At 48.3% G+C, this 23,315-nt stretch overlaps 1 protein-coding gene across 2 annotated transcripts in view; it reads right to left on the bottom strand.

Moving 5' to 3' along the window:
- The window catches only part of si:dkey-183c6.8 (protein O-GlcNAcase), a 64,605-nt gene extending 57,352 nt beyond the window's left edge, over positions 1 to 7,253 (bottom strand). For both annotated transcript variants that reach the window (XM_052038488.1, XM_052038497.1), the window contains exon 1: positions 7,106 to 7,253. In XM_052038488.1, coding sequence (XP_051894448.1) covers positions 7,106 to 7,145 — 40 coding nt within the window. In that variant the 5' untranslated portion in view covers positions 7,146 to 7,253. The remainder of the gene's footprint in view (positions 1 to 7,105) is intronic.
- Positions 7,254 to 23,315: the final 16,062 nt, after the last annotated feature.

Below are 23,315 nucleotides of genomic sequence, written 5' to 3'. Positions count from 1 at the left end.
TTTAATGCTGTTAGCTGCAGTAAGTCAGTTCGATAAAATTTGAAAGAACCATTCAGACTATTGACCCTGTATCAAGGCCAATCCGTGAGCATCACTCTCTGCTGCTCATCCCATAGCCCTACAATTTTCTCCCCCCTTCCAATTTCCTTTGAATCTGCTTCCACCTCCCTAGCAAGTCCATTCCAGATCACACCAACATAGGAAAGATGCCATTAAGCTGGAAAGAGTGCACAGGAGATTTACGAGGATGTTGCTGAGACTTCCTTCTGTCAAAGATTTGTGAGTCTTTAGAACTCCTTGCCCCAAAGAGCTGTGGAGGATGAATCCTGAAGAGGTGAAGTTGATCGATTTTTAAATCGGAAAGAGAATCAAGGGTTACAGGAATAGTAGGGGGAAAATGGGATTAAGGAATGTCAGATCGGCAATGGTCTTATTGAATGGCAGAGCAGGCTAGAAGGGCTGAATGGCCTTCTCCATATTTCTTATGCCCTTATTTATTGTGTGTCCCCTTGCCTTGTTGCATCTCCTCAAATGCAACCATCCAAACCTCTTGTAGTGTTGAATAACACGTTCAAATCTTTTATTCAACTCCTCTGTTCTAAGGAGACAACATGGATTTAGTGTAAGGGAGAAGGGATTTAGAAGGGATTTCAAGGGGACCGTTTTCACCCAGAGAGTGGTGAGTACCTGGAACACACTGCCTGAGAAAGTGGTGGAAGCAGAGTCGCTGACAACAGTTAAGAAGTGTCAAGATGTGCACTTGAATCACCTTGGCATAGAAGGCTATGGGCCAAGTGCTGGAAGATAGGATTAGTGTCCACTGGTCAGTATGGACATGTTGGACCGAATGGCCTATTTCCATGCTGCATGGCTCAATGATTCTTATCACTTTGAGAACGACCCTAGTTTCTCCCCATAACTGCCTTGACATGCTTCCTAAAACAGGGAGCTTTTATAAAGGTTTTTGTACTCTGAGTATGTATGAATGAGCTTTGACTAATATTATTTATTCAGTATTAAAAGCAAACATTCTTAGACATCATTACATTGCTAAAACTCCCAATAGCACCCATCCAACAAGAGTAGTACACAGAACATAGAACATAGAACACTACAGCACAGTACAGGCCCTTCGGCCTACAATGTTGTGCCGACATTTTGTCCTGCTCTAAGATCTATCTAACCTTTCCCTCCCACGTAGCCCTCCATTTCTCTATCATTCATGTGTCTATCTAAGAGTCTCTTAATCGTCCCTAATGTATCTGCCCCAACAACCTCTGCAGGCAGTACATTCCACACACCCACCACTCTCTGAGTAAAAAAATTACCCCTGACATCCCCCTTATACCTTCCTCCAATCACCTTAAAATTATGTCCCCTCGTGTTAGCCATTGTCAACCTGGGAAAATGTGTCTGACCATCCACTCAATCTATGCCTTTCATCATCTTGTACACCTCTATCAAGTCACCTCTCATCGTCCTTCTCTCCAAAGAGCAAAGCCCTAGCTTGCTCAACCTGTCCTCCTAAGACATGCTCTACAGTCCAGGCAACATCCTGCTAAATCTCCTCTGCACCCTCTCTAAAGCTTCCACATCCTTCCTATAATGAGGTGACCAGAACTGAACACAATACTCCGTGTGGTCTGACCAGAGTTCTATAGAGCTGCAACATCACCTCGCTGCTCTTGAACTCAATATCCCAACTAATGAAGGCCAACACTCCATATGCCTTCTTAACAGCCCTATCAACCTGCGTAGCATCCTTGATGGATCTATGGATGTGGTCCCCAAGATCCCTCTGTTCCTCCACACTGCTAAGAGTCCTGCCATTAACCTCGTATTCTGCCTTCAAGTTCAATCTCCCGAAGTGCATCACTTCACACTTATCCGGGTTGAACTCCATCTGCCACTTCTCAGCCCAGGTCTGCATTCTATCAATATCCTGTTGTAATCTACAGCAACCTTCTACACTATCCACAACACCACCAACCTTTGTATCATCAGCAAACTTACTAACCCACCCTTCCACACCCTCATCCAAGTCATTTACAAAAATTACAAAGAACAGGGGTCCCAGAACAAATACTTGCAGAACACCCCTGGTCACCGACCTCCAGGCAGAATACACTCCATCTCCCACCACCCTCTGTCTTTTATGGGCGAGCAATTCTGAATCCACACAGCCGAGTTTCCCTGGATCTCATGGCTGCTGACTTTATGAATAAGCCTTCCATGAGGAACCTTATCAAACGCCTTACTAAAATCCATGTAAATCCTATCCACTGCTTTACCTTCATCAATGTGCTTTGTCACATCCTCAAAGAATTCAATCAGCCTCGTGAGGCACAACCTGCCCCTCACAAAGCCATGCTGACTGTCCCTAATAAGCCTATGCTTCTCTAAATGCCCATAAATCCTGTCTCTAAGAATCTCCTCCAGTAATTTTCCCACAGTAACCTGTGAATTCTCCTCCAGGTCATCCACAGTGTCCTGACTTTGAAATATATCGGTGTTCCTTGTTTGTCACAGAGTCTAAATGATTTAAACGATGGAGCTCCCCACCCCACTGAGGTAGCACCTTCTACACACACACACACACACACACACACACACACACACACACACACACACACACACACACACACACAACGAGTCAAGAGGCAGCTCACACCAACTTTTCCGGTGTGACTCTCGTTTAGAGAGTGAGTAAAGTCCCACATTTCAAGGAGTTACACAAAAAATCTGTGCTGATACTCCAGTGCCAAGCTGTCATGATGTTAAACCAAGGCTCCTTCTGCCTTCTCAAGAGGCTGGAAGAGTTCCCATGGGACTATTTTGATGAAGAACAGTACTGTTACGTCAGATGTGTCTTCACTGTGCCAAAGCAAGCCAAACCTTGTAAACTGATGTCATTCAATGCTGCCCATGTTTTTACCATCACAGTCCTGTATACCCATTGCCATACTGCTGGTTCACTTCTGATAAACAACCCTCTCCTCATCCTTTTCAAATCCGTCTAATCTTTCATTCTTCCCCATCTCTGGAATTTCCTGAAGTCTGTAACACTTCCACACCGTCTGCATTTCTCATTCAGGCCCCTTCTTATCCTTGATTTTAATTACTTAGACGCCACGGCCAAGAAAGCTCACCAGTACCTCTATTTCCTCAGGAGGATAAAGAAATTCGGCATGTCCTCATTGACCCTCACCAATTTTTATCGATGCACCATAGAAAGCATCCTATCTGGATGCATCACGGCTTGGTATGGCAACTACTCTGCCCGTGACCACAAGAAACTGCAGAGAGTTGTGGACACAGCTCAGCACATCACGGAAACCAGCCTCCCCTCCATGGACTCTACATTTTTCGCTGCCTCGGGAAAGCAGCCGGCAGAATCAAAGATCCCCATTTGTGACTACTTGGGTTTCTTCCAGGTGCTCCAGTTTCCTCCCACACCCCAAAGACCGCTGCATATTGTCGGTTAGCATCTTTACTTTCTTGGGACGTTAAGGAGGTTCAACTTGTCACTGAACACTCGAATAAACTTCTGCAGATGTACTGTTGAAAGTTTCCTGACTGGTTGCATCATGGTCTGATACAGCAATTTGAATGTACAGGAATGTAAGAAGCTGCAGAGAGTAGTGGACTCAGCCCAACACATCACGGGCACATCCCTCCCCACCGTCGGGAGTATCTACAGGAGGCGCTGCCTCAAGAAGGCAACATCCATCATCAAAGATCCCCACCATCCGGGCCATGCCATCTTCTCGCAGCTACCATCGGGCAGGAGGTACAGAAGCCTGAAGTCCCACACCACCAGGTTCAGGAACAGCTACTTTCCTGAAACCATTCAATTCTTGAACCAACCAGCACAACCCTAATCACTGCAGTGTAGCAACACTGTGACCACTTTGAGCACTTTGCACTAAAATGGACTTACATGTCTTTTTGTTCTAATTGTGTTCTTTCTTGTAAAATTGATGTTTAAGTTTTCTTGTGAGTGCTCCTTATATGAAGCTGCTGCAAGTAAGTTTTTCATTGCACCTGTGCATACTTGTGCATATGACAATAAACTCGACTTTGGCCACTTCTGACCACTTTGAAGGCAAAAAGTCTATGTTGGGGTAAATGGAATGCAATGATTTGGCAGTGGAGTTAAATAGTGTAGAATCGGAAGAGACAATTTGAGTCCACTGAAGTGCAGCTGTGTTGCGTACTTCTTATTTGTATATCACTGCAGAGAGGTACGTGCTGTCAGTCGAAGTAAATGTACCTAACCATAACTATTTTTATCTATGTTCACCCTACTGTGGTATAAAGCAGCTCAACAACTTAAACCAAGCTTCACCACATCATGTCAATGCTTGTGGGATTTTAAAAACACATGTGAAGGAGAGGGGATGAGAGGGGATGTTATGTGCCTGTAATGCTGCTGCAAGCAAGTTTTTCATTGTACCTGTGCAAACATGTACTTGCACATACGGCAATAAACTCGACTTTGGCTGTAAGTGTGGTGGGAGAATTTGGAGGAAGGGTGTGTGAGGTTATAGTTTACAGGGAAATGAATGAAGGAATGGGATTGGTGGGATTGCTCCATGAGCTGGCATAGGTTTGATGGACCAAATGGCCTCTTTCTATGTTGTGAGGAAATCTGAGGAAACTATGAAGCCTTGACAAATTCCTGTTGAGTGAGGTCTGCAGGACTTGTCAGCCATGTCCACATTGCAGGAACGAAGAACAATTTTTTAGAAAGTATAGGCAGGTCCGAGCAGGGATTCCTGGTAGAAGTAAACAGGATGAGAACCAAGCCAGCTCCTTTCTATTCCCCTGATCGCAAACATACATTGAATCCTTCAGCCCAGAAGAGTCCATACAACACAGTGTCCCTGCTAACCTCTCTGCCACTTCCTCCCTGCCTCCCTATCCCTCTCTCACTTCTTCCCCCTTTTCTCTGTCCTCCTCTCTCACTAACCTACCCACCACACTGGCCTCCATCAGTCAGGCACTGAATATAGGAGTTGGGACGTTACGTTGCAGTTGTACAAGACATTGGTGAGGCCACACCAGCGGTACTGTGTACAGTGTTGGTCACCCTGTTGTAGGAAATGTTACAGACTCAGTGAAAGTCCCTTTAAGATAGAGAGTGTGTGTGTATGTGTGTGTGGGGCGTGCTTACGTCAATAGAAGATAAAGGACGTAATGACGTTGTTGAAGAAGTCAGAAGAAGAAGAAGAAGGAGAGAGAGAGAGAAGGGAGAGAGACACCAGCCTGCTTGTTTTCTCTATCGATGGATGAGAAACAATAACTGTGTTTGCCATAGAAATCCATGTATGGAAGTTGGAAGTAATCCGGTGGAGTTCACTTTGTTGTTGACCTGTAGAAGGAAACAGGTATTTATGTGTGGACGACCACGGTTCGGATGCTTTTCGGGGTGAGGAAGTCACTACCGAGTAAACACTGAAGTGTCGTTTGGGTTCCATCGTGGAACATTTGGATTTCGTATTTACTCTCTCTATGTTTCTCTACGTCTACGTCTTATCTTCAGACAACGGTGGTTGTTGAAGAAGCCCTTGCTCATGTTTCACCTTATGGCTTGCGTAACTGAACTTTAAGAACCATTCCGGAACTGGGAGTTTTGGACTTTGTCACACACACACACGAAGAGTTTAGTTTTGGGGTTAACGTTCAAGGTTTAACATTTTTGAATTCTAACATACTAACATTTTTACTTTTATTTTACGTATTATCATAAGTAGTAATTAATAAAATAGTTTTTAACACTGAATCATGCTCAGTGTGTTTCTTTTGTTGCTGGTTCGTGACATTAAACTGGAAAGAGTGCAGAGAAGGTTTACGAGAATGTTGCCAGGACTTGAGGGCCTGAGTTATAGGGAGAGGTTGGGCAGGTTATGACTTTATTCCTTAGCATACTCAGGGGTGATCTTATAGAGGTGTATAAAATCATGAGGGGCATAGATAGGGCGAATGCACTCAGTCTTTTTCCCAGGGAATGGGAACCAAAAACTAGAGGACATAGGTTTAAGGTGTGTGGGGAAGGACTTAAAAGGGACCCAAGGGGCAACCTCTTCATGCGGAGAGTGATGCATACGTAGAACAAGCTGCCAGAGGAAGTGGTTCAGGCAGAAACAATAACAACATTTAAAAGACATTTGGACAGGTACAGGTACCTGGATAGGAAAGGTTTAGAGAGACGTGGTCCAAACGCAAGCAAACGGGACTAGCTTAGGTGGGCACCTTGGTTGGTATGAACGAGTAGGGCCGAAGGGCCTGTTTCCGTGCTGTATGACTCTACCCACTCCCAACGTGTTTTCACTGTGTCACAAAGCACCGAATTCTCTCTGCTCTACGAACGAGATCGACCAACAGCCGTCCCTCACAGAGACCGATCGTTGACTGGTGGTTTTTATCAATCACCAAATTGGCAAGGATGTTGGTGTTTCAAACACTGGGCATGATGCCTCCCCAGCCCCAGCACCCCTCCCTTCCTCCCTCACCACCACCCCCCCCCCCACAACCCCCGCAACAGCCCTGCACCACCCTAATCACAAAACAAAAGGCAGGATCTGTTGCAGTGCATCAAAGACCCTCCCATCACTTCATTCCTTCACCATCTACAACAGGGGTGCCAACTTTTGTTGGACAGATTCCCCAAAGCTTTGTCACATGACCTCCTTCACACCCGCAAACCCTGCCTCGTCATTGCTACCTTCTCCCCTGTCTCCAGTATTTTTATAACTAATTAAACAAACACATTCAAGGAAAGCCTGAAACAAGTATCTTTTAAATTGCTCTGTGATTTTTCTATCAGCATTTGCTTGCCGCAGTATCCAGAACATTAAACTTTAATTTGTAGAGACTCCATGACAACCGGGAAAGGTTTCTCGCTTCATAATGTAGGAAATAAGGAGCACTCTCAGTCTAAAGGCACAACAGAGACAGCAACGCGGTGTTTGCTGCTTTCAGAATTGCGTGTAAACTAATATCTCAATGCAGCTGTCGGCTTTGCAGAGCCTGGGAGGGGCTCTCACTACCAGGCTTCAGAGAGAGAGAGGGAAGGGGAGGGGAGGGGGTTGCCGTAACTGACCTTCCACAATGCCACAGATGAAAGGCAGCTTCTTCTCCATGAGGCTCCCGGCACACGGCCTCCCAACAGGCAGTGGTTGCGATTGCTGGTGAGGGAGGGAGAGAGAGAGAGAGAGAGAGAGAGAGAGAGAGAGAGAGAGAGAGAGAGCGAGAGAGGGAGAGGGAGGGAGGGAGGGAGGGAGAGAGAGTGAAAGAGAGGGAGGGAGGGAGGGAGAGAGAGAGAGAAAGAGAGAGGGAGAGAGAGAGAGAGAGAGAGAGCGAGGGAGGAGAGGGAGGGAGGGAGAGGGAGGAGGGAGAGTGAGAGAGAGGGAGGGAGGGAGAGAGAGAGAGAAAGAGAGAGGGGGAGAGAGAGGGGGCGGGAGAGAGGGGGGAGGGAGAAAGAAAGAGACAGAGAGGGGGGAGAAAGAAAGAGGGAGAGGGAGGGAGAGAGGGAAGGGGAGGGAGGGATAGAAGCCTCGAGAGAGAGGGGGGAGAGGGAAGGAGAAAGGGAGATGGAGGGAGAAAGTAGAAAGAGAAAGTGAGGGAGACAGGGAAAAAGGTAGGGGGAGGGGGAGGGAGGGAGGGGGTAGAGGGGGAGTGGAATGGGGGAAGGGGAGGGTGGGGGGGGATGGAGGGTGAAGGAGATGAAGATAAGGGACAAATATGGATGGTGAGGGGAGAGAGTGGTGTTGGATGCAGAGGACAAGGGCTGGAGGCAGAGAGGACAGGGCATGAGAGGGGTTGCAAGGTGGAGTGGTTAGTGAAGGGTTGAGGGAGTGGAGGGTGGAAAGGGGTTGAGGCAGTGGGTGGGAGTGAGGAGGGAGGGGTGGGCAATGAGGGAAAGAGTGAGGAAAAGTGTGGGCTGAGGAACGGAGTGGGAGAAGAGTGAGCGGGAAATCAGTGAGGGGGAGGGAAGGAGAGGGTGGAGAAAAGGAGTGGGGAGGAAGTTGGGGGAAAGTGGAACTGAATGCGGGGGGAGACGAAGAGTTGGAGGGAGGGAGAAGGGAGGGGCAGCAGAAGGGAGAGAGAAAGGGGAGCAGGAGAATAGGGACGCTGGAGAGGGAGAGAGAGGAGGGAGACTTGGATGTAAAGAGAATTGGAGTGAGGGAGGGAGGGGGATAGAGAGGAGGAGGGAGTGAATTGGAGAAAAGAGGCGAGGAGTGGCAAAGGCAGAAAGAGGGCGAGGGAGGCGAGGCGGAGGGTGTGTAGGTGGGGGAGGAGAGTGGGTGGGAGAAGGATATTGAGAAAGAGAGCGCGTAGGAGGTAGGGAGAGTGTGTGGGGGAGGGTTTGGTGGTGGGGAGAGGGGAGAGGGGAGTGTCGGAGGGAGAGGGAGGGAATGTGAGGGGATGTAGAGAGTGTGAGGAAGAGGGAGGGATGGAGATGACCAGCGAGTGGATGGAGATGACCAGCGAGTGGGGAAGGGGAAGGGTTGGGGATGGGGAGAGAGTGCAGAGAGCAGGAAGAGGAGGGGAGAGAGGGGAGGGGACGAGGAGGGGGAGGGGAGGCTGAGAGAGATGTGCACGGAGAGAGGGAGAAATGGTGGGTGAGAAAAGGAAGGTTGGGTGAGGGATGGAGGAAGTGGGGAGTGGGGGAGCGATGGAAGGGGAGTGGGGATGGGGAGGAGCAAGGCGAGGGGAGGAAGACAGAGGGGGGGAAGTAGGAGTGGGAAGGGAGAGGAGAGAAAGGGGAGGAGGACGGTGGGAGAGGGAGAGAAAAGGGAGGGGGAGAGGGAGGGAAGGGGAGGGAGGAGGACGAGGAAGGGGAAAGGAGATGGGGGAGGTAGTAGAAGGGCAGTGTAGAGAGGGAGGGAGAGGGGACAGGGCGACGGAGATGGGTGGGGGTCAGGGTGGTGGAGAGTGGGGCAATGATAGAGAGGGAAGAAGAGAGGGGAAGGGGAGGGGACAGAGGGGCAAGAAGGGAGCAGGTTGGGGAGGGAGGAGGAGGGAGGGGGAGGTAGTAGGAGCGGTAGGAGAGAGAGGTAGGGTTGAAGACAAGGAGGTTGAAGGGAAGGGAGGTGCGATCAGGAGCAGATAGAAAGTGTGGCAAAGGCTTGGTGGGAAGGGACGGGATGAAGAAGGAAGTGGAGGAGTGTAAATGAGGAGTTACAAAGAGCAAAGGAGGAGAGTGGGACCGAGGAAGAGGAGAGGAGAAGTTAACCAAGGAAACAAAAGGCATGAAGTGGGAAAGAGAGAGAGGGAGCAAAATGAGCACAAATGTCAGCTGCAAAATTCTGTGACCAAATCTATTCAACTGCGCCCGTAATCGCACAGGAGAATTAATCGACAAGCCTCTGCAATCAGCATGACCCCAGCTTCTGACTGAGAAGGGTGCAGGTTTAAGTTCCACAGCCCTGCAGAAAGAGGAGATGCTGTGGGGTAGTTCCCCAAGCAGACAGTCAGAATTCGGCAACACCTTGGTGAGAAAGGCCCAACCCATCAGATCCTTCATGTACAATCGAAATATTGGCTGTACTACAGGCTGCCCTCGGGGCTCCTTCCCGGTGCAGTGGTCACAAGTCAGTCTTGACCCCAAAGTTCCTGGTAGCCATTGAACAGAGGGAGTACCTCATTGCCGAATGTGATGAACTTTAAACAGACTGGATATGGATGGTGCTCAGCCACTGCTTTGTGATAAAGCAGGGTGATAAGATATTTATTTATTAGTCACATGTACATCGAAACACACAGTGAAATGCATCTTTTGCATTACTGAGAATGTGCTGGGAGCAGCCCTCAGACTCTCCTACTATTAGAGGTACCCTCTCCATGTCCGCTCTATCCAGGCCTTTCAGTATCCAGTAAGCTTTCCCACATCCAGAGGACTTCAGCGCCAGTGGCGTGTTGAAGAGTTGAAGAGCTTCAGAAGGTCAGAGGCCAAGGGATCTGGGGAAGCTTGGCCGTGTGGATTCAAAATTGGCTTGCCTGTAGAAAGCAGAGGGTTGTGGTAGAGGGAGTGCATTCAGATTGGAGGGCTGTGACTAGTGGTGTCCCACAGGGATCGGTTCTGGGACCTCTGCTTTTTGTGATATTTATTAATGACTTAGATGAGGGGGTGGAAGGGTGGGTTAGCAAGTTTGCAGATGACACAAAGATCGGTGGTGTTGTGGATAGTTTGGAGGGCTGTAGAAGCTTACAGAGGGATATTGATAGGATGCAGAGCTGGGCTGACAAGTGGCAGATGGAGTTTAATCCAGAGAAGTGTGAGGTGGTACACTTTGGAAGGACAAACTCCAAGGCGGAGTACAAGGTAAATGGCAGGATTCTGGGCAGTGCGGAGGAGCAGAGGGATCTGGGGGTTCATATCCACAGATCCCTGAAAGTTGCCTCGCAGGTGGATAGGGTAGTTAAGAAAGCTTATGGGATGTTAGCTTTCATAAGTCGGGGGATCGAGTTTAAGAGCCGCGAAGTGATGATGCAGCTTTACAAAACTCTGGTTAGGCCACATTTGGAGTACTGTGTCCAGTTCAGGTCGCCTCATTATAGGAAGGATGTGGACGCGTTGGAAAGGGTGCAGAGGAGATATACCAGGATGCTGCCTGGATTGGAGAGTATGGATTATGGGGAGAGATTAAAGGAGCTAGGGCTGTTCTCATTGGAGAGAAGGAGGATGAGGGGAGACATGATAGAGCTATACAAGATATTGAGAGGAATAGATAGAGTAGACAGCCAGCGCCTCTTTCCCAGGGCGCCAATGCTCAAAACAAGAGGACATGGCTTTAAGGTATTGGGTGGGAAGTTCAAGGGTGATGTCAGAGGGAGGTTTTTCACCCAGAGAGTGGTTGGTGCATGGAATGCGCTGCCTGGGGTGGAGGTGGAGGCTGAATCATTGGACAGGTTCAAGAGATTGTTAGATAAGCATATGGAGGAATTTAAGTGGGAGGAAGGGGTTAGATAGTCATAGGTGTGGTTTGAAGGGCGGCACAACATGGTGGGCCGAAGGGCCTGTATTGTGCCGTATTGTTCTATGGTTCTATGGTTTAATCATTGATATGTGGGTGAACTATCAGCAAGATCGAACAAGGAAGTCAGTAAGATCCAACAAGGACATACGTGATCAGAAGGTAATCTGCTTTGGTAAGTGAAGGTTAAAGCTTCTGCTGCTGTCATTAAAGAGCACCCAGATGACACATTTCCTAACCAGCACTAGACTGCTTCAACACTGCAGCACTGTGATAAAGCCTCACCTTAGCTTCAGTCTGGCTAATAGGGTTAGAATTATAAACTAAACCGCACTGAAGGAGACCATTTGGCCTATCAAGTCAGTGCTAGTTTTTTGCTAGAACTAATTATATAATTCTAATCTCCTCTGATCTTTCCCCGACAGCCCCAAACAAGTTATTTTTGAATGTCTCCACCACTTTCGTAAGGATGCATTCCAAATCATAATAGTTTGTCTTCATGCCCTATCTGGGTCTTCACTTTGTCCCTCCTGGTTACCAGCGCTTCTGCAACCAAAAGTATTTTCTCGTTTGGTGCTGAGGTGGAAATGGTTCAGAACTTCAAGATTCTAGGTGTAAATATCACGAATAGCTTGTCCTGTTCCAGCCACATCGACACTATGGCCTAGAAAGCTCACCAGCACCTCTACTTCCTCAGAAGGTTAAGGAAATTTGCCATGGCCCAGATGACCCTCACCAAATTTTTATAGATGCACCATAGCCCTGCCTCCATTGACTCTCTCTATACTTCCCACTGCCTTGGCAAAGCAGCCAACATAAATCTAAGACCCTCCCAGCCCCACCCTGGAGATTCTCTTTTCCATCGGACAGAAGGTACAAAAGCTTGAAAAAACGCACCACCAGGCTCAAGGACAGCTTCTATCCCGCTGTTATAAGACTCTAGAACGGACCTCTTATACAATCAAGATGAACTCTTGATCTCTCAATCCAACTCATCATGGCCCTTGCGCTTTATTTGTCTACCTGCACTTCACTTTCTCTGGAGCTGTAACACTATACTCTGCATCTGTTATTGTTTTTCCTCATGCACTACATCAATATACATATGTATGGAAATGATCTGTCTGGGTAGCAAGCAAACAAAGTTTTTCACTGTATCTCGGTACAGGTGACAATAATAAACCAGTTACCAATTGCTTATTCTATCAACACCCCTGTTAAACCCCTTTATCTTTCCTGCTGTAAAGGAGAACTCTACCAGGTTTCCCCGTTCTCTCCTCAAACCCGCTCCTCTCCAAGACATCGACACCTTTCCTAACAGGGAGTCTCCTGAATGGAATGGCCTAGCTGAGGATGAACCCAGGTTCCATAAAGATTTATTGGAGGCTGCATGAAAACTTTGTTACCTTTGTTTGTGTTTGTTCTTATATCTAAAAACAGGCTGCTCAACTTGTTCTGCCAGCTTCAAAAGTTCACACACTGACACCACTCCGCTCTCACCAGTCCTGCACCTGCCTTAATTCGGACCATTTAACTTACACCCTCCTCAGCCTCCTTACCAAAATAACTCGGTTAATGAGGAAAAGGTACAAAAGGAATTGCCCCCCACTCCCTCCCAAAACCTAATTCCCCCTTTCTACCACACAGCAGCCCTCCCCAAACCAGTAATTCCAAGTTCCCACCACACTGCACTACTTCCTACAACTTCGGAAGTTTAATTCGGATAAGTGCTAGATGATGTATTTTGGGAAGACAAATGAGGGTAGGACTTTCACAGTGAACGGCAAGGCCCTGGGGAGTGCTGTAGGATAAAGGGACCGAGGACCTGAAAGTGGTGTCACAGGTAGACAGGGTGGTGGTAAGAAGGCCTTTGGCTTCTACCCCAGCTTCTACCCCACTGTGATAAGACTATTGAACAGTTCCCTTATACGATGAGATGGACTATGACCTCACGATCTACCTTGTGGTGGCCTTGCACCTTATTGCACTGCACTTTCTCTGTAGCTGTGACACTTTACTCTGTACTTTTATTCTTTCTACCTGTACTACATCAATGGTCTCTGTACTAACCCAATGTAACTGCACTGTGTAATGAATTGACCTGTACAATTGGTATGCAAGACAAGTTTTTCATTGTACCTCGGTACAAGTGACAACAATAAACCAACACCAATTCCAATAAATGTTGCATGATTCCACCATCTGCAAACTCTTGAGGTTGCCAGCTAAGGTAGAACAAAGAAACCTAGGGGTACAAGTACATAGTTCCCTGAAAGTGGCAAGATAGTTAGACAAGGTGGTGAATAGCACACGTGCCTTCATCAGCCAGGGCACTGAGCACAGAAGTTGGGACGTCATGTTGCAGTTGTACAAGATGTTGCTGAGGCCGTATTTGGAATATTGTGTTCTGTTTTGTTTACCCTGCTATAGAAAGACGCCATTAAGCTGGAATAAGTGCAGAGGAGATTTACGAGGACGTTGCTGGGACTTGAGGGACTGAGTTATGGAGAGCAGTTATGAGGTTGGGACTTTATTCACTGGAGCATAAGAAAATGAAGGGTGATCTTACCGAGGTGTATAAAATCATGAGGGGCATGGAGAGGTGAATGTGCACAGTCTTTTTCCCAGGGCCAGGGAATCAAAAACAAGAGGGCATAGGTTTAGGGAGAAATTTAACTGGAAGCTAGGGGGCACTATGTCACCCAGAGGATGGTCAGTATATGGAATGAGTTGCCAGAGGAAGTGGTTGAGGTTAGCATAACGCTATTACAGCGCCAGCGACCTGGGTTCAATTCCGGCCGCTGTCTGTAAGGAGTTTGTACGTTCTCCCCGTGTCTGCGTGGGTTTTCTCTGGGTGCTCCGGTTTCCTCCCACATTCCAAAGACGTACAGATCAGGAAGTTGTGGGCATGCTATGTTGGTGCCGGAAGCGTGGCGACACTTGCGGGCTGCCCCAAGAACACACTACGCAAAAGATGCATTTCACTGTGTGTTTCGATGTACATGTGACTAATAAAGAAATCTTGTCTTATCTTACATTAACAACATTTAAAAACACTTGGACAGGTACATGGATAGGAAAGGTTTAGAGGGACATGGGCCACACACGGGCAAATGGATCTAGTTTAGGTGGGAATCTTGGACCAGTTGAGCAGAAGGGCCTGTTTCCATGCTGTATGACTCTATGGGCTGAAGCACTTTTCAGCCCATTCAGTACCCATTCCCTCTACCTAATCACTCCCTCTTTACTCTATAACCTCTTCCCCCACCTACCAGCCCCTCATCACCAAACCCCACACGCCCCTCTTTGTGTAACCTCTTGCCCCCTCTCTTCACCCCTACTCTCCCTCCTTGTGTACCAACCCCACCCATTCGCCTCTCATTCTGTGCCTCACCCCACCCCACCCCCACCATCAAAGCAACAAGAGAGCAGGAAATACGGACACAGCGGTGAGAGGTTGTCCCGTCGTCCCTTTTGCCTTGCCTCTCTTTCTCATCCTGCTGTGTCCCGGCAACAATAACTGGGAATGCCGGCGCCCTGCCTCACTGTTTGCTGTTCCCTGCATCAAATCTCATCTACCATCTATCCACTTACTCAATCTGCCCAGCCTACTCATTGGCCTTCAGGTCTGGAAGCAAGGTTGGAGAAAGACTCACTCAGTTTGAGATTATAGATTTCCAGCCCTTTGTCTAGACTCTAATCTGATATTTTCACCTCATATAAATCAAAGACCCCACCCACCCGGGTCATTCTCTCTTCTCTCCTCTTCCATCAGGTAGAAGATACAGGAGCCTGAGGGCACGTATCACCAGGCTTAAGGACAGCTTCTACCCCACTGTGATAAGACTATTGAACGGTTCCCTTATATGATGAGATGGACTATGACCTCACGATCTACCTTGTGGTGGCCTTGCACCTTATTGCACTGCACTTTCTCTGTAGCTGTGACACTTTACTCTGTACTTTTATTCTTTCTACCTGTACTACATCAATGGTCTCTGTACTAACCCAATGTAACTGCACTGTGTAATGAATTGACCTGTATGATCGGTACGCAAGACAAGTTTTTCACTGTACCTCGGTACAAGTGACAACAATAAACCAACACCAATACCAATAAATGTTGCATGATTCCACCATCTGCAAACTCTTGAGGTTGCCAGCTAAGGTAGAACAAAGAAACCTAGGGGTACAAGTACATAGTTCCCTGAAAGCGGCAAGATAGTTAGACAAGATGGTGAATAGCACACGTGCCTTCATCAGTCGGGGCACTGAGCACAAAAGTTGGGATGCCACATTACAGCTGCACAAGACCACACTTGGGAGAATCGTGTCATTAAGTTAGAGAGGATGCAGAAAATATTCGGAAAAATGTTACTGAGACTGTAGGGCTTGAATTATAAGGAGAGACTGGATAGGCTGGAACTGTTTTCCCTGGAGCGAAGGAGGCTGGGGGGTGACCTTCTAGAGATTTATAAAATTATGAGGGGCTCAGATAGGGTAGCTAGTCAGAGTGTTTATCCCAGGGTAGGGTAGTCCAAAACTAGAGGGCATAGGTTTAAGGTAAGAGGGGAAAGATTTAGAGCAGACCTGAGGGGCAAGTTTTTCACTCAGAGGGTGGTGGGTATGTGGAACGAGCTGCCAGAGGAAGGTACAACACTTAAAAGACATTTGGACAGCTACATGGATAGGAAAGGTTCAGAGGGATCAAGCAGGGTTTTGACCCAAAACATCAACAATTCCCTTCCCTCCCACAGATGCTGCTCGACCCACTTGGAGTTCATCCAGCAGATTGTTTCTTGTTCCAGGTTCCAGTATCTGCAGCCTCCTGTGTCTCTAAGGTTTAGAGGGATGTGGGCTAAATGCAGGCAAATGGGACTAGCTCGGTTGGGCACCTTGATCGGCATAGATGAGTTGGGCCAAAGGGCCATGTATAACTCTCCCAGCGCATCACGGACACCAGCCTCCCCTCCTTGGAGTCTGTCTTTACCTCTCGTTGTCTTGGCGAAGACCCCACCCACCCAGGACATTCTCTTGCCTCTCCTCTTCCATCAGGTAGAAGATACAGGAGCCTGAGGGCATGTACCACCAAATGAGAAAGTAAAGGATTAAGAAACTGTGACTGACTGTATCTATACATATAGCTGATGGAAAAATAACTTGCAAGCAAGACTCAAGCTAGGTGATAATTGCTGTGTCCGGGACCTTGGTGGCAGGCCAATATACTGGACAATAAGGGTGGTGGGTGTAATAAACAGACTAGAGGAAGCTTGTTTTAAACAATGAGGGTGATACCTGTCTTTGAAGCTCTGGATTGTAAATCAATTATATTGGACAATAGGTGTGATGTCTGTCTTTGGTTCTCTGAGGCCTGACCGAAACTCGTGGAGCTGAATTCATTAAGTGTACATGACAATATCTGTATAAATTACTGTCTGCTGCTTTGGACTGTGGAGAGCACCGATAAAGACTCTGCACGAGAGTTTGAGGAGAATTCTCCCACAGTATACTCTAATAAACACGCTTTATCAAATCAACCTTGTGGCACCGTGTTACTTTGCAACGGACAGAAGTGGGAACTCAAAATCGGGACAACAATTTGGCGAGCCAGCCAGGAGTCCAAGATGAGGGTTTGGAAGCGGTGTGAGCAATTGACGGGGATAACGACTACCTGAGACAGAAGGGCCCAGAAGGTAAGATTCACCTTGATCCCTCTCGGGGAGTCGGACACCTGATCAATCCCTTTGCTTGTCAAATATCCTCTGACAGACTCCTCGCGAACCTGTCCGAGTGTCACAGGTAAGAGGGGTTCTGGGGTTCAAGTCCCCAGTTAGTTTCAAGTTCGGGGTTCGAATCCCCAGTTAGTTTCAGGTTCGGGGTTCGAGTCCCCAGTTAGTTTCAAGTTCGGGGTTCGAGTCCCCAGTTAGGTTCGTGTTCGGTGTTCGAATCCCCAGTTAGTTTCATGTTTGGGGTTCAAGTCCCCAGTTTCGGGTTTGGGGTTCGAGTCCCCGGGTTTGGGTTTTAAGTTTGTGAATTTTAAGGTTTTGAGCTCTAAGTTTTGAGATCAGTTCTCCGGTACTACCACCCTGCCTAGACCGGTTCTTAAGAGGGGAAATCCCCCACGGAAAGGTCAGGAACCTGAAGTGGGTGAAGGAAGGAGACCGATCTTACAGGTAATCGCAGTGATTTGTACCGTACGGTTGGAAAAAGTGGGACAAACTCTCGATAAGTCTGGGTCCAATACCCCACTATCTAAGTCATGTGAAGACGATCCGAAAAATGAGAATAACTTCCGTAAATTATCAGCATGCCTCAATAAAAAATTGGGAAATGAAATATGGCCACTAGGGGGATCTTGGGATGTGGATAAGTGCCTAAAGGTAGAAAGGGCGATTTGGGAGCGCAATACAGGGGAAAAATGGAAAATGTTAATGTCCACTTGGAGAAAAACGGCCAAGGTCCTAACAAATAGATCTAAACAGAATAGTTGGGAACATAATGCACACAGAAGAGGGATTAATGTGTGATGAAAGGGGAAATCCTACGAGTTGGGGAGTTCTGAAGTCTCAGTGTGGAGACCACGATGCTGAGAGGAACAGAAGGGAGAGCGAAGAGGTAGATCAAAAAAAAGGGAAAAAAACGTAGGAATAAAAAATAGAAAAAATAAGGATAAAGTGGAGGTACCTCCCGACATGTCTGGCGTGCCCCTGTTGTTCCAAAGTAATGATACGGATGAAAATGAGGAGGATTGGATGGTCCGACCCACAGCCCCTAGCTACCCTCCCGTTTCACTGCCGCCCCCATATAATGCGACGAGTCCGCAAACCGTTCCACTGTCACCACCAACGACAGCTAGCCAAGTCCCGTCCCAAGGTCAATTCCATGGCCCTATTGCGTCCCGAACTAGAAGTCAGCTTAGATGGAGAGAAAGCCACATACGAATGGCTCTAAGGCCACAGACAAGCAACGAGACTTTTTGGTAGGGGACAGACCTTTAGTAGATCCTCAGACGGACACCCATTATGACTCCGATTCTACCACTGATAATGACGACCCTAAAGATCCCGGCCCACCACCTATGTTGAATGAGGTAAAGGGTATCCAATGCACCTCAATGGCCCAAGAGCCCCAGCGGACGGACCCCCTTACGCGCCACCACCGCCCCCTTGTAAGTACCCAGGACCCAGGGGACCCCAACAACCCGCACCAGCGAGCGCCAGATCGACAGGATGCTACCTTTGTGGGGCACCTGACCATTGGCAGCAGGACTGACCCCACTACCACCAACGGCAGGCTAGACCCCCAGTAAACGACAACTTTTATCGACTAGCACCCATTTTCCGCCTAACTAGCTGTGGGAAGTAACCATTCCATGTAGCCTGCCCTCACCGATAACCCGGATGATGAACCTATCATCAATTTCTTAGCTGCGGGAAAACCGATCCCCTTTATGACACGGGGGCCAATACCTCGACCCTCGAAGCTCCTTGTATCACCCAGCACGATTTTAAACTGTCCACGGCCTCATTGAGCGGGTAAGGAGGGTACAGCACTTTTAGTTCAAGTACCTAATGAATCATGGAATCAGTCGGGCTTGATGTCCCCTCACATTACCCTGTCAGTCAATGAGGGTCATAAACCGAAGGAGCTGGAATTCCTAGCCCACCGACTTGAGGCACAGGCAGACACAGGCCTTTACGGGGTTCCCCAGATACTGCCAGAAGGGACCCTGACTTATTACCTCACCCCTTTCTCGGTGACAGGCTGTTTACGCCACCATCAGCCCCAACGACTCCCTTCGGATGAGCCAACCCCCGATTCATGGGCCGCATCAAAAGCTGAGGTAGGGTTCACCCCAGTGACCCCAGTCCAAATCCGTGTAAGACCGGGAGCACAATTGCCTTCTGTCCCACAGAACCCCCTTCGGAGAGAGGCAGTTGATGGAATAACCCATTTAATAGATTCATTCTGCAAACAAGGCATCCTGGTTCCTTGCCAATCGCCCTGCATCAGTCAGTGGTTGTTTATTCCTCCCATACCTTAACGGCACTCCTGACCTCCCATCAGACTCAACACCTTATCCAGGCCCGCTTAAACCAATAGGAGGTGGCACTCCTGAATAACCCACTCCTCGGTAAAGAACCTCCTCCAAGCCAGCCATCCTCCTCCCTAACAAATTGGCCATCATTAAATGCTCGGCTCACCTCTCAGACGCCTCCCTAGTAACACAGGGCAATAACAGGGCAGACGCGAAGGCTAAATTGGCAGCACATCAGGGATCTAAAATCGTTTCGACTTTGGAAAAACTGGCAGTTGCTTGCAAGCCAACAATAACAACGCAGGGCACCCCAGACATGGTCACTGTGCAGCACCTACAGGGGGACGCCCCTGACTCAGAAAAATAAGTGTGGAGGGCGCACGGGTGTACGCACTCTGCGCCACATGGCCTCTGGACTACTCCAGTCGGTCAAGTATGTATACCTGATTCCTTGTTACCAATGCTTATAGGCTACCTACATTCTGACACCCACCTTGGCAAGGAGGGAATGAGTAACATTTTACTACGTACCTGGTGGCACTCCAGCACAAGGCAAAATAAGATTGTGTTTGATATGCCAACAAACCAATGCTGGGAAAAGGGTGAGGTGCACCCCAGGCAAAAACCTCCTTACCAGGTAGTCCTTTTGAATGTATACGACTTGATTTTATTGAATTACCGTGTATACATTGTTATAAGTACTGTTTTATTATTGTTGATGTACTTAGTAGATGGATTGAAGCTTTTCCAACCACCAACAATAAGGCCTCAACGGTGGTGAAGTTATTGCTTACAGAGATTATACCAAGGTTTGGGGTACCCCAACAGATAAGTTCAGACAATGGTCCCCACTTCATAAGGAAAATAAATAAGGAGTTGTGCGAGGCACTGCATGTCGAACAACAGTTCCATTGTACCTACCACCCTCAGGCAGCGGGTATAGTAGAATGAGCTAACGGCACCCTGAAGAATAAATTAACTAAATTAGTATCAGAGGCAGGTCTAACTTTGCTGAAGTTTCTCCCCTTAGCATTATACCACACGAGAATTACCCCCCACTCGGCCACCGGGGTGTCGGCCGCCAAAATTGTCTATGGACGTCCGGGAAGAACCCCATGGGATGCTGACACCCAGTCCCTACCCAGGTTGACCTTAACATCATGGGGAATGAACTGCAAAGGTATTTCAGACAACTTACATCCTCTTTAAAGTTTTTTCATTCACAGGTGGAGAGTGCCTTTAAACCACTGGAAGGACAGAATGAGGAGTTGCCTGACCTGGAAATCGGAGATTCGGTACTGATACAAGATTAGAAGTGCCCTAAACTAGGACCTCGGTGGACCAGGTACTACTTCAAGCTCCTACAGCTGTGAAAGTACAGGGCCAGGAACGCTGGATTCATCTGAGTGACTGTAAACGATGGCCACCGGAAGGAAAATGATGTTTCTTAAATCTGGACTCCTTACCATTACCGGTACTCTTGCATGGGCATTAGAGGATAATTTGTTTTACAAAGCACATATACAACTACACTGGAATCGCACCGTTTGCTACCCCTTGGCAGAATCAGTGGAAGGTATTTTTGTAGCCACACCAAGCTGGAGCCCCAGGGCTCTCTTAAAATATGAACACTCAAAAACAAAGTGTATTGGGCAGGCGGTAACTTCCGGGAGGGTGTTGCCGGGTAAATGCTTGGTAAAGGATGGGGTTGTGGGATAGCAATCGAACAGCACCCGATATCATGTGCCACCACCACTTGCCTTGAGAGGATATGTGGATTTAGGGGGAGGATGGTTTAGGTGTGAGTGTGCCACCACTAGGTGTGTTAAATTACTTGCAGGGGAGCGATGGGTTTGTGGGGAAGGGAACGGAACCCATGTAAAATTGTCTAATGTCTCTTTAGAATGGCTAACCAGGGAGAATTTCCTGAGAAAGCATGGGAGAAATGTTGTTGGAATCTCTTAGTATTCTCAGATGCCCAGTCCACAGCAATCGGGTAATGTAACCTGTTACTGGGCTAAGGAAGGGTATGTGTTCCTCTTTAATGGCACTTACACCACCCCCACCCCCACTCTGCCAGCCTGGTCTGCAATGGGGACGATCGGGCAGGTCACGGTCCCCTGCCCCCCAGAAGGCTCATGTCTGACGAAGACTTGTGGTGCGGTCAGTTAATGAGGAGTTCTGTGAGGACTGGAGGGATCCTATTACGTTGGGATCTCCCTTATCATCGTTAGGCTATGGGTTTCTGAGTACTCTCTCTCTGGGGGGGTTCGGCAGGAACTATAGCCCCAAAAAAAAACCAGAACTACCTTATTTGTGGACTGGCCATGCTGGGAAACAGTACCATAAAGGGCCTGGAGGCAGTGAACCAGGAACTGGCGGAGCCTCGACTTTATGCCCAACGAACCCGGTATGCTGTGGACTACCAGCTGGCTCAGCAAGGAGGAGTATGTGCCACAGTAGGGGACAAATGTGTCACCAATGTGAGAGATGAGGCCTACAACATTTCCCATGCCATTCAGGACATTCAGAAGCAGGTAGATTGCTTAAGACAGGGACTTAGAGGAGGGGCGGGTTGGTTGGGGCGCTACTAGGAGGATCGTGGGCATCATACCTGCTGCATGGAGCAGTGGGGTTAATCGTGATTATAATAGTATACTGTGTGGTGCTGGCCTGTTTAAATACTTGTTGCGAGGTCCTTATTAATAAACTCTCGGCCCCGTTCTCGGCGCCTCTCTAGATTATCATGAAATGATAACAGGAGAGAATGAGGAAGTAAAGGGTTAAGAAACTGTGACTGACTGTATCTATACATATAGCTGATGGAAAAATAACTTGCAAGCAAGAGCAGGCAAGCTACTGACTCAAGCTAGGTGATACTTGCTGTGTCCGGGACCTTGGTGGCAGGCCAATATACTAGACGATAAGGGTGGTGGGTGTAATAAACAGACTAGAGGAAGCTTGTTCTAAACAATGAGGGTGATACCTGTCTTTGAATCTCTTGATTGTAACTCAATTATATTGGACAATATAGGTGCGATGTCTGCCTTTGGTTCTCTGAGGCCTGACCGAAACTCGTGGAGCCGAATTCATTAAGTGTGTGTGACAATATCTGTATAAATTACTGTCTGCTGCTTTGGACTGTGGAGAGCTCCGATAAAGACTCTGCACGAGAGTTTGAGGAGAATTCTCCCGTAGTATACTGCTAATAAACGCGCTTTATCGAATCAACCTTGTAGCACTGTGTCACTTTGCAGCGGACAGAAGTGGGAACTCAAAATCAGGACAACAACCAGACTCAAGGACAGCTTCTACCCCACTGTGATAAGACTATTGAACAGTTCCCTTATACAATAAGATGGACTCTGACCTCACGATCTACCTTGTTGTGACCTTGCACCTTATTGCACTGCACTTTCTCTGTAGCTGTGACACTTTACTCTGTACTGTTGTTGTTTTTACCTGCACTACGTTGAGTACTAACTCAGTGTAACTGCACTGTGTAATGAATTGACCTGTACGATCGGTGTGCAAGACGAGTTTTTCACTGTACCTCGGTACAAGTGACAATAATAAACCAATACATGTGACCTTGATACCAGTCACTCTCAACCCACCTCTACTTCTCTCTCTTCCTCTCTCCCCTCGGGCAGAAGATACAAAAACCTGAGAGCTCGTGCCAGCAGGCTCAAGGACAGCTTCTGTCCCCCCAGCACCAATCCCAGCTGGGAGGGCAGTGGAGATCCACAGCGTCAGGGGTGCCCTCCTGCAGATGAGCTGCTGACACCAGAGATCTTTCTGGCTTTCTTTGGGGGAAGGTTAATGGTCCCTGGCAGTATATTTTGAAGAGCAGCAGGGGAGTTCTGGCCACGTTTAACAGGTCATCCGGCCACCATCACACTGCTGCCCATGGGATCTTGCTGTGCACACTGCTGCCCGTGGGATCTTGCTGTGCACACTGCTGCCCGTGGGATCTTGCTGTGCACACTGCTGCCCGTGGGATCTTGCTGTGCACACTGCTGCCCATGGGATCTTGCTGTGCACAGGGGGGGGTCTGCACTCCTGGAACTTGCTCCATTTACCGCTGAGACCCTCTGCAGGACGTCCAGGGGCCGGGGAAGGTCCCCACACCAGGTCCAACCCTTCCCATTCATGGACCTAAATGAGGGATAGCCGGGGCAGCTGGCCGAAGGCCTCCATGTCGTCATCGGCGGCGCGACGCGGGGGCGGGAGGGGACGTCAGTAGCAACGGGCGCTGACGCCCAGACGTCACCCGGCCATACAGCGCATGCGCC

This window comes from Pristis pectinata, chromosome 2 (genome assembly GCF_009764475.1).
Source record: "Pristis pectinata isolate sPriPec2 chromosome 2, sPriPec2.1.pri, whole genome shotgun sequence".
In the NCBI taxonomy this organism is placed as follows: Eukaryota; Metazoa; Chordata; class Chondrichthyes; order Rhinopristiformes; family Pristidae; genus Pristis; species Pristis pectinata.
The sequence above is the reverse complement of the archived record's forward strand: the minus strand, read 5'-3'. Positions and strand labels throughout refer to the sequence as shown.